This window comes from Chrysochloris asiatica, unplaced genomic scaffold, assembly GCF_000296735.1.
Source record: "Chrysochloris asiatica unplaced genomic scaffold, ChrAsi1.0 scaffold00012, whole genome shotgun sequence".
Taxonomy (NCBI): domain Eukaryota; kingdom Metazoa; phylum Chordata; class Mammalia; order Afrosoricida; family Chrysochloridae; genus Chrysochloris; species Chrysochloris asiatica.
In genome coordinates, this window is record NW_006408530.1 from 28,776,266 (window position 1) to 28,793,903 (window position 17,638).

General features: G+C 38.8%; 1 protein-coding gene across 1 annotated transcript in view; it reads right to left on the minus strand.

Annotated features, from left to right (window-relative positions):
* The window catches only part of THSD7B (thrombospondin, type I, domain containing 7B), a 904,077-nt gene that overhangs the window by 180,437 nt on the left and 706,002 nt on the right, over positions 1–17,638 (minus strand). The window contains exons 15-16 of the mRNA XM_006834598.1: positions 6,309–6,312; positions 272–407 (exon numbers count right to left, since the gene is read on the minus strand). Of these exons, the coding sequence (XP_006834661.1) occupies positions 272–407; positions 6,309–6,312 (140 nt within the window). The remainder of the gene's footprint in view (positions 1–271; positions 408–6,308; positions 6,313–17,638) is intronic.

Here is a 17,638-nt window from a genome sequence, read left to right on the forward strand (position 1 = left end):
CAGATCCTCTGTTCTTATAATTTTATTCTGTTCTTGACTCTTCCATTTGTTGATTGAGTTCAGGGTGATGCTGCCACATATGTCATTCTCTGGTTGTTGTCTGCTCTTGTTGGTTCTCAGGCCACAGAACTTTTAGGAGGTTTTTCATAGCAGGATTGGCTTTGGCAAAATCCCTTAGCTTCTGTTTATCCTGTGTAATTTCTATTTTTTTAAAAAAACTACCTCTACATTCCATTGTTCCCAATGCCCCAAAGTCTCCATTTACACATACCTGATTTTCCTAGATTGGGTTCCTTCTCCACATCGCAGGGACCTCAGCTCATTGTTGATTTTGCATGGAGACCAGTGTTCTACAACCCAGGAATATTGATTGCACTCACTGTAGCATGGGACTGCCTCATGCACCTGTCAAGAACAGGAAAGGGAAAAAGAAATTACATGGAATTATCTGAGTTATAGAAAAGTAGCCTATCTTTTAGTTATGCCTGCCTAATATAACCCAAGAAACTATACTCAAGCCCAAACAGTCAAATTATATTCCAAAAAAGCAAGATACAGTTGGCGTCTCTGAATTTACTGACTTGCCTAAAGAAGCATACAGGGGAATTCAACTAAAATATGGTGTTATGCCTTCACAGAAGAACAGAAAGGACAGTCATTTCCTAGCACCAAGAAAAGGAATTCCATTATCATTTCATTTCCTCAAAGAGCCTGCACTGCATCTATTAGATGGTCTAGTCCTCAATTATATGCTATATTGCATTCTCAGATGTGCTTTAAGATGTCAATTGAAACAAATACATATAAGGAAAATTTACTTTTAAATATAAGAGGTTCTTAGAATGCATGAGAAAAGTGGTATTATTTGCACAGAAATTTCTTTTTGTGCTCCCAAATGAACAGTGCTAACAGGCAATCATTTAGCCTCCTGGGCAATGCGGCTCTATATGAATCTAGCTATTTGTAGAATATTTTCAGAGCACAGTTAAAACACAAACATACAAAACAAAGACTGCTAAACTGTTAGTGGCTATGAACCATTACTGACTATGAATATTTACAGTTTTATGGTAAAATCAATGAGTACAGTAAATGAATTCTTAGGGCACTTCATATGCATTTGTTTGTGAAAGTTGTCTCTAAATTTGTATCACAATGGGCAGTACAGAGAGTTTGTCTGCCTTTGTTGTTGTTAAGTGCTGTTGAGTAGGTTCTGACCCATAGTGACCCTGTATAGGGTTTCCAAGGAGCAGCTGGTGAGCTTGAACTGCCGACCTTGAGTTCAAAGTGACTTTGCAGTCCAGCACATTAACCCGCAGTGCCACACCAGGACTCCTTTAGGAGGCATCATTTAAATGTATCTCCCCCAATTTGAAACATAGTTCTCTGTAAGAAAATGAAAAGCTGTCCCATTGTGTAGTATGTTATTCTAGATCACAAATATGACTTTAGTATAGACATTTGATATGAGTGAGTCACACTTTTTGCCAAATGAGTAAATTAATGCATTTCCTTTAAAATAAGAATATAATCTCCTCTTGGATTTTTAAATACATGCAGTTGTCAATGATGACTAGGCAGTGCTATCCACACAGTGACACTGTATGCAGGCTCAATCCAAAGGTCAGCACTGTGTAATGGGACAATCAGAGAACAAGACTGGAGTGCTGTCATCAGGTTAGGTGGGAATCAGATGAGAAAAGGTTACTGGTGAGACTACATCTTAGGCATCCCAAATCAAGCCAGAAACTATTTTTAACTGTGGGGATCTATTTAGCTGTCTCATGTAGAGTGCACAAAGATGAAAGAAACCACAAAGTGAAAAAAAAAAAAAAAATGTGAGGGGAATACAAAAAGAGTTGGGAAATGAGAAGTGAAAATGGGTGTTAGGAAAGTAAAGAATTAAGTAATAAAAGAATGACATTCCATGCTATGAATGCTGACAAGAACAGAATGAAAGGGTCAGGAGCCAGCATCTACATTAGAAAAGACTGCCCAAAAAACCTACAGGATGTTAAAGGTAAGAGAAAAATCTATAAAGTGAAAAGACATGACCTCAGCAAAACAGATACAGGAAAAATGAGCTGACAGCTGAGGAGTTAACGGACTAGACTTCACATTGGAAATTTAAGTATTCAACGAGTTCAAGAAATTTGAATTCTTCCAAATCTATCAGACAATTTAAGCATAGTTTAGATTTTCATATGGGACTCAAATCTGTTGAAAGAGAATTCTTTATAGCACTTAAGAATAAAGATATTACTTTGAGATCTAAGGTGCACCTGACCTAAGCCATGGCATTTTTAATCACTTGATATGCATGTGAAAGCTGGACACTGGAATAAAGAAGACAGGGGAAGAATTGATACATTAAACTGTGGTGCTGGCAAAGAATATTCAAAGGACCCTGACTGCCAGAAGAACAAAAAAAAAAAGTCTGTCTTGGAAGAAGTACAGCAAGAATGCTCCTTGGAAGGGAACACAGAACTACTTCATCTCTTGTACTTTGGACATGTAATCAGGTGGAGCCAGTCCCGAGAAAAGGATAAAGTAGACGGGCAGCGATACAGAAGGAGAACCCAGTGAGAAGGATTGGTATGGCGGTAACAACAATGGGCTCAAACACAGCAACAATTCTGAGGATGCCATAGGATCGGGCAGTGTTTTGTTCTGTTGTGTGTGGCATTGTCATGAGTCAGAGTCAACTCAATGGCACCTAACAACAATAACAACAACAACATTTGAGCTTTCAAATGGGACACAAGAAGGTATTTCTACCAAAGCACATTAGACAAATATAGAAATGGTGAAAAAGTTGTTTAAAAAGTTATTTCTCAAACACCTCATGCACAAATCAGAGAACAAATTGATGTAATAAACTCTCTGATTTCAGCTTGTTGTGTAGCGGTGGCTAGCATGTGGCTATAATGCTGGCAGTTATGGCATTGGTGTTTCAAATATCAGCAGGATAATAACAGTGGGCAAGTTTCAGGTGTATTTTCAGATTAAAACAGACTACAAAGAAAGATCTGGCAGTCCATTTCTGATAATTAACCAATGAAATACTGGAAATATGGACTACAACAGAATATTGCTGAATGTAATGTGGAAAGATGAGGATGATTGATTAGTAAACACTCAGAATGCACAGTGGCTGCATCAGTGGACTCAAGCAGACCAATGATCATGAACATGGTACAGAACCGGGTAAAGTTTGTGTTGTGTTGTGTTGTACATTGGGGTGTCCCACGTCAGATCTGACTCCATGCCAGTTAATAATAATCTCAGTACTAACCAGAGCTTACATGATCACACTCCCCCTCCCATGTAAAGCCTTGCGGTTCAAAAAAAACTGCCTTAATTGCGTTTACCTTTATTGTAGGTAAATCTTGACCACCTTTTCACACAGCAATTCTATTCCTTTTGTTTTAGGCTCAGCAATCTATAATAGAGTTATTGTTGTGGTTAAGTACCATCGAGTTGGTTCTGACTCACAATGACCCTGTATATGATTTCCAAGGACTGGCTGATGGGTTTGAATCACCAACCTGTGGCTAGTAGTCCAGTGTTTTTTCTATAGTGCCATATCAGAACTCCATAAGAGAGTAGAAACCTACATTGACAAGTTACTGGGAGACAGGAACCTAAATTGTGCAGTGCGTTGTTATTAAGTGATGGTTGAGTCAATTCTGACTAACAGCAACCCTGTGCAGGGTTTCTGAAATGCAGCTGGTGGGCTTGAACAGCCAACTTTGTGGTTTACAGTCTAGAGCTTATCCTACAGCACCACAGCAGTATTCCTTAGATTATGAAATTTAACACATCTAGTTAAGGAGCTCTGGTAGCGTCGAAACTACCAGCCGCTCCGCGGGAGAAAGATGAGGCTTTCTACTCCCGTAAGGATTTACACTCTCGGAAACCCTGTACAGGGTCGCTTTGGGTCGGAACCGACTCAACGGCACTTAACAACAACAACAACAAGTTTGCAGAAGGCTAAGGCCAGAGGTCAGAGTCCTAGCTTCAACTGGAGCCTTGACATTAAGTTCAGATGCCATCTTGAATACTTTATACACTTCTGACAATTGAACCACAAAAGTCAGGAAGAGGCTTTGTCATTAAGTTGTTAAATACCTAGAGTCGCTTCTGACTCATAGTGACCCTTTATAGGGTTTCCAAATGCTTGTTGGTTTGAATCACTGACCTTGGGGTTAGTGCTTATCCTGCAATGCCACACTAGGACTTTGTCTGTTCCCTAGATGAGAATTGAAGCTGGATTAAGACTACTCCCTTAGCCAGCCCAAGGAGGGGCAGTCTACCTCTCACTGCCTTGCCTGGGTGTACCCTTTAATAGAAACTGCGGTACTGGGGTCACAAGGCAATGAGTCATATCCTGAGGATCTGAGAGCCATTCCTGTAAGCTTTCCTGATCATCAACAGTCCCCTTCAAGCTTTTGGAGTCCAGCCTAGGGCAGTAACAGATTGATCTGTTGCCAGTCATGGTTTGAGTTTCTTTGCTCTCTGTGCCTTATAAATAAGCCTAGTGGAGGTGAGTACTTGGGACACCATTACGGCCTGACCCTGATGGTCTTCTTCATCCGGGTTGTCTGTTTCTGTCTATGTCCTGTTTAAGACTTAATAAAAGGGCTTTTATAAAATACATTGGAATTTGGAGTCTTTTCTATCCTAAAACAGTAGGAAGATATTGACCCATATTCTTGATTAATAGTATAAAAATTAATACCTCCTAAAGAAGATTTTCCAGTCACATGGAATTTTTTATTTTTGTGTGTGTCTGCCATCGTGCATTTGCTCAAGCTGTCCATACTAGCTCACAATTTCTCACCTTCCCATTAAAACCAACATGAATTCTATCTTCTCCACAAAACTTTTCAGAGGACCCCGGTGTCATTTCTTTGGCACCCGGCACAATACCAGTTTGAAGCAGAACAATTATAATATCAGGTTGTACATTCCTGGGGCTAGAACAGTCTCGGTGGTTAGAGTTTAACGTGGGTTGCTGAGGAGCAAACACTTCTAAAAGTCCTCAGTTTGACTCTTTCTTTCAATGTCTTCTATTCTCTTAGACCACCTTTATCTCTTTTTCTCACCAAAGTCTTAATTACCACATGTCTACCTTAAAAAATACTGAGATTATGCTCAGGGGAACACACCTTGCACTCTCCACACCTAAATATATTTCTGGTATTCCAAGAGTCAGACTTGGACCACTGGTGTCTGTGTGTCTGGTTCAAAACAGAGCCAAACGAATAAACAAACACAACCTTGTGAGAAGTATGCAGGCAGGGACTCTGTTTTCATGTCATCTATATTTTTCAAGCCATTGGTGGAAGGGTAGTGGTGTTCCGTTAAGTATTTGTTGAATGGAAACTCATTTTTGTGGAGATTCAGGTTACTAAATGGCCCTCATTTAATTCTCTAGAGAAAAGAGAACCACTCAACAGAACACGTAAGTAGCATTTTATAAAGCACAAAGAACAAAACGTGGGAACAAAAATGAAAACCTTTTCTTTCCATTATGGGGCTTGGGTGCAGAATAAAAATCACTCTATCCTCCAGAGGTGCCACTTGATGATTGTGTTATGGGATGGAATAGCTGTCCTCCCTTCAGTATTGTGAGAATTGCCTCCTTACAGCCCTGTCCACCAGGCAAGGAGCCTTACCCACAGAATCAAAAACACCAAAAAAAAAAAGGCAAAGAAGCAGCAGGCCATTCAAGAATAAAAATTAACCAGCCAGATGCCCAATTTTGTCTCCTGTCAGTCCTTTATGTTCAGGCTATTACATATTGCTATTTAGTTGGTGCTTAGGATTGTTTTATAATGGAAACGTGTTAAAGCATGGACTTTACCAGGGAATCATTTGAAAATGTTCTGAAGGAGAGAAATGAGCCATGGGAATGTTAAATGAAAATCATTTCTAAATGACACAAATTAGGAAGAAAATAACAGGGTTTAATAGGGTTATAGATGCTAAAAAAAAATGCCACTTAGAAAAATCTAAATCCTCTGAGAGAGGTAACATTTCATTCTCCCAGTAATGAGTACTATTTGTTACTTCGCCAGTGGGGAATTTTTTATAATTTTTCCAGTTGCAGAGTCATATCATAAACTCATTCCTTGATTTAGTCTTTTAATATTTATTAAATAAACATCCACATATTGTACCTGATCAATTTAATTAAATACTGTTTTGTGATACCACTTCTCCAACTGCAGACTGATTTCCCTAGTATAAACTTAGAAAGGAGGGCCTCTTTGGGGCTCAGTGGATGTAATTATGACATATATGAGCCTTAGATCTCAAGGACTCAATTAAACAAACAATATAACAGCAATAACCACACACACACACACACACACACACAAAGCACAACAAGAGAAATAAAGATATTTACAGACTTCAATTTTCCATAGTACTAACTCTCTATTCCAGTGGAGACTCTGCTGCCAGTTGAGATTCAAGTCTAAGCTCTCAGGCTTGACACCTCCATGCAGGAGTCTGAGGATATTCAGTAGAACATGGAAATCAGTTTCAATATGGGTCCACATGGAACCATAGAGCTGGATCTATCCCATTGAAATATGAGAGGAAATGGTCTCTAGGAGTGGTGAGGTCAAAAGAAGCACTAAAGCTCTGTCTCCTCTATAACCTGTTGCCACCTAGTTGATGCCAACTCATGGTGACCCCATGTGTGCAGAGAAGAACTGTACTCCATTGAGATTTTTAAGACTGTGACCTTTTGGATGATGGTCACAAAGCCTGTCCTCCAAGGTGCCTCTGGATGAGTATCAACTACCAGCCTTCCTTGAGTAGCCCAATGCTTAACCATCTGCAGCACAAAAGGTCTCCCACAGTATAAACATGGAATGTGAAGATTTGCCTTTGATCTACTAGGATCTTCATGCCTTATTCCAAAGAGCCTACCTCTTAGTCTTCTCTGTTTGTTCATCCTTCTCAATTATTTCTCCTCTATAACTCATAGTTTCCCTTTAGAGGTCTTCCCAAGGCTCCAAATTCCACATTTTTTCTTATTCAATCAGCAAATAAGTTATGCTCTCTCCTCAGCTATGAATTGTGTTACTGACTACAAACTATTACATTTAAACGAATAGCCTTTGTTTTTGTTTATCATGTGTTTGCATCTGCTTGTGCACAATGTAAGTCAATGCATGCGAAAGTTCAGTTCTACCTCGACTGCATGCTTTTCAACTGTGCCTATAAAAGTCCCCTGCCATACCAAGTATAGAACTTTACAGTTTACCTAAGACATCACATCACAATGATTGTCACATCACAATCATCACAAACTAAAGTTGGTATGAACAATCTCCATGTACTGGTGGAAATAACTAAAATTCAAAGACACCTAAAAAAATAAGTCTCACAAATGACTCAACTAGTGCTCAAATGGGGATTATCTGATAATCCATACATCCTACTGGTTATGCCACTAATGCATGGGATCTGCCTATTAAGATACGTCATCATGCTCCAAGAGATACTGAATACTTGTTCAATGATGATGATGTCAATATTTCTAAATTTCTGGCAAAGGGATATCATGAACAGACTTTTCAAAGTTTCTTATGTGTATAACAATACCTGTTGCATATACAGAAAAAATTTAAATAATTAATTCATACCTAGTCTTTGGGTATGGAAACGCGACAATTAAAAAATCCAAAATGGCTCCTAAGAACTTAACTTTTGTGCTTAAAGCAATTGTAAGCTCATGCACTTTTCACAGTTACAATCTTTGTGTGAAGAAGATGGGTTAAAAAACTTGTACCTTCAGGAAACCATGACTGTCATTTTGTGCTATAGGTTGCTCAAGAGGGCAAGCATAAGGAGTCAGATTTCCCTGGGGCTCTGAGGTCCTGTGACTGATCGTCAGGAGTGTTGGTAACTGTCAGTTTTTAGCCAGATGCTTAATTCTGAGGCTCTAATTTACCATTTTCTTAATGCTTGCATTTATAAATACTAGCTTCTTTAGCTGTTTAATAACTGAAAAAAAACTTTCTTTCAGAATGCCCAGACAATACTATTATGTCTGCCTTCTAAAATAAACCACTGATTTAAAATATTCTATCTGCATTTTCTTTTCAGTAAGATGTATGTTTAATAATCTACAAGTAGGAACCTAGATCCATAGGGCACGGAGGAGTAGAATCTCCATTGAGTACTCTCCAATCTGTCTGGGCGGGGTTGATAAAAGGAGATGGGGATAGGACTCTTGTGGTGCAATAGTGAATAATTGCTATCAGGACTGACTGTGAGGGTTGGAAATGTAAAGGTAGATGTTTTGTAGCAAAAGGAGGGGAGTGGTTGACTTTGCAGCACAGGAGCAGAGGTCCCTGGGACCATTAAGGGAGAAGAGTGGAGTGCAAAACCTTACCCAGAGAAGCAGTGATGCCAGAGATGGAGGCAGAGATAATGACATGGAGAGATAGAGCAGCTGGGGACTCTAGCCCCAGAGAGGAAGAGGGTCTGTGTGATGATGACAGAGAAGTAGGCTTGCAGGGTATATACTTTGGTTGGTTGATGATGCATGGAGGGCATTGTAACCATGGCAACGAAACAACATACGATAGGATGAATGTAAAGCTAATGTTCTCCCATGTAAACTATCACATAATTCACAATAAAACATTTGAAAAAGAAAACTTATGTCAATGAAAAAAAAAATCTACAGGTAAGCCTAATAACGCTGAACATGGTTTATTTCCACCACTCATCTGTCAGTGTGCCTTACTGTGGTAGTTTGCATGTTGCTGTGATGCCAGAAGTTATGCCACCACTATTTCAAATACCAGCACGGTCACCTACAGTGGACAGGTTTTAGTTGAGCTTCCAGACTAAGACAGACTAGGAAGAAGAAGAGGTAGACTATTTCTGAATAGTTAGCCACTGAAAACTTTAAGAGTAGCAGCAGCAGAACATTTCAGATATAGTGTAGAAGATAAAAACATATGGGCAGCAGTGGAATATTGTCACATATAGGGTCAGAAGATGAGCCCATCTGGTTGGACGCCAGTCAACATATGACAGGGGAAGACTTCTCAAAGTAATGTTGACCATGGTAACACAATGGAATAAAGCTTCAGAACTTTCATTTGCAAATGAGGCACAAATCAAAATGAGCGGAAACATCTCTAAACATCCATTAATAATCAGAATTTTTGGAATGCACAAATATGACTCTAGGAAGACTGGACGTTGTAAAATACTGAAATGGAACTCATAAACACTGATATCTTAGGCATTAGTGAGCTGAAATGGACTGGCATTGACTATTTTCATTCTGACAATCATATGGTTTATTATGGCAGGAACAACAAATTGAAGAGGAATTGCAGAGCATTCATCATCAGGAAGAACATTTCAAGATCTATCTTGAAGTACAATGCTGTCTGAGGTAGGATAATAAGCAAATGCCTACAAGGAAGACCAGTTAATACCACGATCATGCACATTTATCACCAACCACTAAAGCCAGTGATGATGAAATGAAAGAATCCTACTAACTTCTTCATTCTGAAATTGATCAAATATGCAATCAAGATGTATTGATAATTACTGGTGATTAGAATGCAAAGTTAGAAAAAAGAGGGAAGAACAATAGTTGGAATGTATGGCCTTGGTGTTAGAAATAATGCTGACAATCATGTTCATGGCAAATACTTTTTTTAAAAAAACAAAAACAAAAACAAAAGTTTCATTAGATTTTATTGGTACAAGTAGTGGTTCCTCCAAACAGGCCTTATTAAGCCGTGGTCCTAGGATGTCACCATGGAGGCATGGAAAGGTCATGATTGCAGTAATGAAGGACAAGATCCAGGGCTGGCTGGTCTAGAATGTAGGAGACATAATCAGATGGGCAAGGATGAGTCAGGTGGATGTGGGGAGAGGTCAGGGTGCAGAGTGCAGGAGAGGGCTGTCCCCTTCACTCCTGCTTTTTGTAGCTCTCCAGGTAAGACAGGACCCAGCCTAATAACATTAGGAAACACAGTAAGCAGGTGGTGGGTCCAATGACATAATCTACGTTTCTGAGCTGCTCTTGTGGAGGCTCAGAGTAGATGTGAACGTGCAGCACCAGGAGCCACCTGACCTGGTCCATCAGGCCCCGCAGCAGCAGAGGTGTCAGCACAGACATGATGGCACAGTACTTTCTGATCCAAGGTCAGAAAGCGCAATTGCCTTTAAAAAAAAATAAAAACATAAAATGCCAACTATACTCATGAAGCTCACCAGATGGAATGCAAAGAAGTCAACTTGACTATGTCTGTTGGAAGAGATTGTGGAAAAGCTCCATATCATCAGCCAAAATAAGGCCAGGGGCCAACTGTGGAACAGGCGATATACAAGTTTACAAACTTAAGAAGGAAACTTAAGAACTAAAGAAAATAAAAACTATCCATGAGAGTCAAAATATAACTTGAACAGCTGCTACCTGAATCTCAAGAACATATTTGATGCTTTAGTCACTAATTGTCTAAGACCAGACAAACTGTGGAATGACATCAAGAACTTGGTAAAGTAAAAAAATAAAACAGGAAAGAAAGAAAGAAACCCCCAGATGGATGTCAGAAGAGATTCTGAAACTTATTCTCTAGGATAAAGATGCTACAGTGAATGGAAGAGATGATGAAGCAACATGGCTGAACAGACTATTTCAAAAGGAAGTTTGAGAAAACCAAGTCAAGAATTATAATGAAATGTGAAAGATCTGGAGTCAGAAAACCAAAAGGGAAGAATATGTTCAGCATTTCTCAAGCTGAAAGAACTGAAGAAGAAAAAAAATCAATCTTTGACTCGAAATATTAAAGGATTTCATGGGGAAAATACTGAATGATACAGAAAGCATCAAAAGAAGATGGGAGGTATCCACAGACTCAATGTACCAAAAAGAAATGTTCAATGATCAACCACTGTAAGAGATAGCATATGATCAAGAACCAAAAGTACCGAAGGAAGAAGTCTAAGCTATACTGAAGGAACTGAAAGAAGGCTCCAGGAGTTAATGGAATACAAACTGAAATCTTTCAGCACACTGACATAGCACTAAAGTCACTCACTCATATATGCCAAGAAATATGGAAGACGATTACTTAGCCAATCAATTGGAAGAGCCCATTCCAAAGACAGGATTCTCAAGGGAATATGGAAATCATTGAATAATATTATTAATATCACATGCAAGCAAACTTTTACTGAAGATAATTTTTTAAATTGCATATACTGTATGTTGAAAGGGAAACGCCAGAAATTCAGGCCAGATTCAGAAAAGGATGTGGAACTAGAAATATCATTACTAATGTCATGTGGATTTGGGCTGAAAGCAGAGAATACCAGAAAATTGTTCACTTGTGCTTTAGTGACGATACAAAAGCTTTCAACTGCATAGACTGTGACAAGCTATGGGTAACACTGTAAGAATGAATATTCCAGAAGACTAATTAAGTGGACTAATAAACAACATCATGATAAACTGAAAGAAGACTGAAGCTGTCAAATACTTCATTTCTTTGCGATCCACAATCAAAACTCATGGAAGCAGCAGTCAAAAATCCAAACAACATATTGCTTTATGCAAATCTTCTGCACAAGATCTATTTTAAAAATGTTCAAGAACAAAGATTTAAGTTTAAGCACTATGGTGTACTTGACCCAAGTCCTGGTATTTTCAATACCCTCATATGCATGTGGAAATTGGACAATGACTAAGGAAGACTGTATAAGAATTGATGCATTTGAGTTATGGTACTGAGGAAGAATATTGAAAGTACTGTGGATTGCCAGAAGAACAAACAGGCCTGTGTTGGAAAAAATACAGTCAAATGCTCCTTGGAAGCCAGGATGGCAAGATATCATATCTCATGCTTCGTACAAGTTATCAAGATGGACCAGTCCCTTGAGAAGGACATTATGATTGGTAAAATGGAAGATAATCAAAAAAGAGGAAGCCCCCCAGTGAGATGTACTGGCACAATGGCAGCATAACAATTATGAGGAAGGTACTGGACCAGCCAATGCTTCATTCTATTGGGCACTGACAGCACCTAACAACAACAACATGCTTTATTCATAAAACGTTTTAGCAAAAAATTTGCTGAATTTTAAAGCCAATGGGTTATTACAAGAATAATTGTGGAAGCTACATTCTCATCTCCTTAAAACAGAGGTTTCCAACCTAGTTGTAGAGACACTAACAGCTGCAGCATTATGCAAGGAGTTCATGAATACATTTACATACTAATCTTTGTCTTTAGTCTCAACTTATAATAGAATCTCAAAAATGGTGATACCATCCTTGGTAAATGAGTGTAAGTACTGTTTTGATTAATGAAATCTTAATTTCATTTGAAAGTACTGAATTCAAAATAGCTTTCTTTCATTTGTAAATTTCTTGATCTAGGCAGACTAAGGAAACAAGGTCCTAATAACAAAAAGCGATGGAACCATTGCCTTTACATATAAAAAATAGGAATGGTCTAACAAGAAGTCATGCCCTTAAATTGCATTGTTATTTACATGAGGGTAAGTTAAAAAGTATTGCTACCAAGGTTCTAGTTTATACATGCATGGGTTTTTCGAATCAAATGTGTTCAAATATGGCTTTGTAATCAGTGGATGGCTGCAGGCAAATTCTCTTAGTAATACACTAATCTTAGTATCACTAGAGTGCGTTAAAAAAAAAAATATATATATATATATATATAATTTTTGTTTGATAAGAAAAAATTATTTTTGAAGTCAGTGATGATATCAAAATCTTCACAAGCCTCAAGTGGACATCTTCCTCAAATAATTAAAGCTATGCAAAAAGTTTAGGCGATATAACAAGTTGTTTTATGCTATACATAAAACAACAGTTTTTAGATACATTAATTGTTTTAATGAAGGAAAGGAAGACTTCAAAGACAAATTCAGGTCATTGAGGTCAGATCAGAAGGGTATGATAACTGTTTTATGAATCCCAAAGGGGTAATATTGATAGCTTTTCTTGAAGGACGCAGGAGATCACCAGGGCATCTAAGGAAGACATTTGAACAATATTGAAAATTGCACTGGTGAGAAAAAGACCAGGAAAGTTGTGCTGAGACATTTTTTTCCCCCATTACAACAATGCACCTGCTCATTCTTCCAGGGTAGCAAGGACTATCCTACAAGAATGTCCTTGGGAAATGCTACTCCATCTACCCTGCAACCCTGACTTTGCCCTTTAAAATTTATTTTTGTTCCTAAAACCCAAAGAACATTTTAAAGGAACACAATTTGTGGCCCTCAAGGATGCCAAAACTGCTGTTTCAATATGATGTAAGTTAAAGAGCAAACATATCTTAGAAAAAAGGTTCAAGAGATTGAAACAATGCCTTCAGAAGTGTATAGACCTAGATGGAAGACATGCTGAAAAATAATAGCTACACAATTCTATATTTTTGTTTAATACAAAAATTCTAGATTTTATAGTAATATATATTTTTACTTACCCTCCTATTTTTTCAAAAAATTTCTTCAATAGAGTATCTTTTGGTTCCAAAAGTGAACATTTTTCACTGAGGAGTTTTGTTATGGTCCCTTTATCCTGAATATCACTATCTTTTAAGCATTGTCCTGAATATCACTATCATTTAAGGCCAAAGCTAAACCCCACACTTTAGAGAGAACTTCTCTATCATCTACACAGAGTCCTGGTGCAGTACTGTAGGATAAACTCTGGACAGCTAACCTCAAGGTCAGCAGTTCAAACTCACTAGACATGCCTTGGAGCCCTATACAGGATTGTTATGAATCAACAACAACAATATCATCCACACAGTCCTCTTTTCTTTTCTATGAGGGAGGGATTCAGACTGAATAATAGCAAGTATGGCCCTAAGCCAGGCATATCTGAGGGGGTTTCAAAAAGTTTATGGAAAAATTCCATTATCTTTAATTCCATTTTCTTATGAAGTTTTCGAAGCACTCTTTTACTACTTCCTTCTTCATGTTTCTAGTCTCTTAAAAGCTAATGATCTGCCAAATGTGCAACTATTGGTCTCTCGCTGTTCAGAGGAAAGATAAGTGATGAAAATTGAAGATGCATAGAATAATTATCCCAGTGGACTAATGAAACACATGAACATCAGTCTCCATGATCCTGAGACCAGAAGAATGAGATGGTACCCAGTTACCACTACCAACTGCTCTGAAAGGGATCACATTAGAAAGTCCTGGACAGAGTAGGAGAAAATGTGGAGTAAAACTCAAAAAAAAAAAAAAAACCAGACTTGCTGGTTGGTGTCATAGAGACTGGTGGAACCCTGAGACTACAGCTCTTAGGCATCCTTCAGGTCTCGAACTGAACTCACCCCCAGGGATCGATTTTCAGTCAAGCAATAGGTAGGTATACAGGAGAGGACAATAGCACAAGTGAGGGATATACATGATAGACTAGCCCACCATTCAAGATCAAAAGTGCAGCATTTTCCTAAGGACAAACTTCATAAGAGGTGGGAAGGAAGGAGGAATGGAAATAAGAAACACAGGGGAAAAGTGGAATAGTGATGTTAAACTGAGGGGATTGCAATCATTGAGGTGAAACAAAGGACATGATTTGGTGAATATAAAACTAAAGAACTACTTTGTAAATCTTCATTCAATTTACAATAAAAAGTTAAAACAACAACAACAACAAAAATAAGAATGTCACCTAACCCTACTAAATACAGAAGGCATCTAATAGAGGAGAGTCACAAAACTATCACCTTAAAGATGGTAGTTAAAGCTCAGTTATCTGTGTTACCTAGTTTAGATGATTTATGATGGTAAATAAGTAGGAATTTCTAAAACTTTTAATGCATAATACTATATTCTCCACATAATAGACTTACATTTCTTATTGCACATCATTTATGTGACTATGAAAATAAACTATGGTCTCAACGTAAATTGCACAGTAAAGGGCAGTCAGTCTGCAATTAAACATATTATTGTGCAGAAACTATAAAGAGTGTGATATTTTGCAAGTAAGTACTAGCAAATTTGAGCACTGGCAGACTCCCTCTGTGTGGGGTACTTTAATAGAATGGAAGGAACATATTGACATAGACAATGTGGGGCAAGTTGAACTATAGAGCCCACACTCTGTACCACACTGTGTAAACCACTACAACAAACAGGACTCATTCCAGAGTCTGTCTTGCCACATCCAATATTCTGGGAGATGACTCCCACTTCTACCCTGTGCTATGGCAAGACATAAAGGGAATTATGCAGATTTTTCACAGTATGCCAGAGACTCCTGTCATGGTGGTCCTTCCAATTTTCATTGAACAGATTGTAGTGATCAGTCAGGTAGAAGGGATAAAAAACAGCGCTGTGCTAGCTATGAGCAATACAGAAAATTCTGGGAGAGCTGAACAAACATACCTTGTGTCTCAAAGTTGGTTGGATTGTCCCATGGAGCCCTAACCAGAGGGGATAAAAAGGCAAATACTTCTGTCCTTAGGGAACTTTCCACCTAGGAGATCTTGTCTGGGAAATGAGTGCAAAGATAGGTGATGACCAGCCTGAAACAGCTAGAGCAACACAAGACACATCTTCAAAGAAAGATCAGCAGGAAAAATTCAAAACAAAAATGTCAGTATGACTGGCTACTGCAAGAACTAGCAGATTGTTTGCAGTGGAGCCATCAAGGCAAGCAACCAAGTCCCTTCAGGACAAACCTCCCTCCAAGACTGAAACTCAAAGGGAACACATAAGCAGGCATGTATGCTTGCTGGCGACCATGTTGGTCTATTGGTGACTGGAAGAGGGGGAAAGGCAACAATGAAGAAATGGGCTGAGTCCAACTGTGTTCCACAGACTGGTTGACCTGGAGATGAGAGAGAGAAGAGGAAGGGCTGATTGGTCCGAAGTGTGGTGATGCCTGGGAACTCCTGAGCCCATGGACAAGGACATAGCCACAGAAGGCTAGAGATGAGAGTGAAGCATCCAGCTGATATGAAGTGAGGGGAGATGTATAAGAATGAGAAACTTGCAGATAGTATCCATTTGACCTAGCCTCAATGGCTTGAGAATCAACTAGAAGAAGACAAAACAACAATAACAACAAAACAATTGTTAATAAAGGAAATAAGTGTAAATTGCTACAATTTGATGAACTTGACCTATACTTATGGATATAGTAGCTCAAAATACCAACTGAGAGGGAAAGACTCTTCACATCAAGTATCAATCCTATCCCCTCTGTATACAGGGTAGACAGGGACAGGGAATTTAGGCATTGGCTACCTAAAACGAGGGGGCGATAAAGGCATGGAATGACTGGCTTACAAATTTTCAAGAGGGCGTTTAGTTTAAGTGTGTGGGGGAAGGAGACTCCCCACTCAATGGTTTTCATCTTGCCTAGATGGGTCTGGTGAAAAGAAATGGGGATAAGATTCTCAAGATTTAATAGTGAGAAACTGTTATCATGACTAATTGTAGCTGTCACAACTGTAAACGTAGAAGTTTTGTAACAAAAATGGGGGAGTAGTTAATCTTACAGTACAGAAACAGAGGATCTTAGGACTATCAAGAGAGAGGAGCCCAAGAACAGAGTGTTGGACCTTATCCAGAGAAGCAGTAACACCAGAGATGGAGGCAGAAATAAAGACTTGGAGAGAGGGAGCAGCTGAGAACTCTGAACTCATGGCAAGAGAGGGAGTGGGTACTGGAGGCCAGGAGGCAGGTTTGCAGAATGTGCCCTCTGGTTGTTTAAATTGTTATATATTCCTGAATGTTTTTGTGTACATCCCTGCCCCCACCTCCCCGCAAAAACAAACAGGGAATGGAAGCAAATACTGTTGAATGATGATGCACAGAGGAGATTGTAATCATTGTAATGAAACAATGGTATAAAGCTGATGTTTTCCAGTGTAAAGTATCACTCAGTTCACAATAAAAACTTGAAAAAAAAAGACAGATGATAGATAGATAGATAGATAGATAGATAGATAGATAGATAGATAGATAACATGAGTCTGGGTTTTAGAATTTGACCACCAGTAAGCAGATAAGAAAAAATAGCTTGCTTCTCTATTGCAAGGAAGGAGTGTGAAAGGGATATTGGCTAGTCCTGTGGAGGTTAGCTAAAATTTTATGAGTTATAGACACTAGGGGTTATAACTAGTCAGTTTGTTGCAGTGTGGTATCCTTGTGTGTTGCTGTGATGTTGGAAACTATACCAGCGGTATTTTATAAATCAGCAGAGTCACTCATAGTGGGCATGTTTCAGCAGAGTGTCCAGACTAAAACAGATTAGGAATGTGATGATGACCACTTCTGAATGGTTGTTGTTGTTGTTAAGTGTTATCGAGCCAGTTCTGACTCACAAAAACCCTATATAGGGTTTCCAAGGAGCATCTAGTGAGCTTGAACCACCGATCCTGTCATCCAAATCGACCTTGTGCATTAACTTGCAGTGCCAAACCAGGACTCTGGGATAATTGGAAGTAATCAATAATGAAATGGAATACATAAACATCAATATCCTGGGCATTGTTGTTGTTATTGTCAGGTGCCATCGAGTCGGAACCGACTCATAGCGACCCCATGCACAGCAGAATGAAACAATGTCCGATCCTGGGCCAAC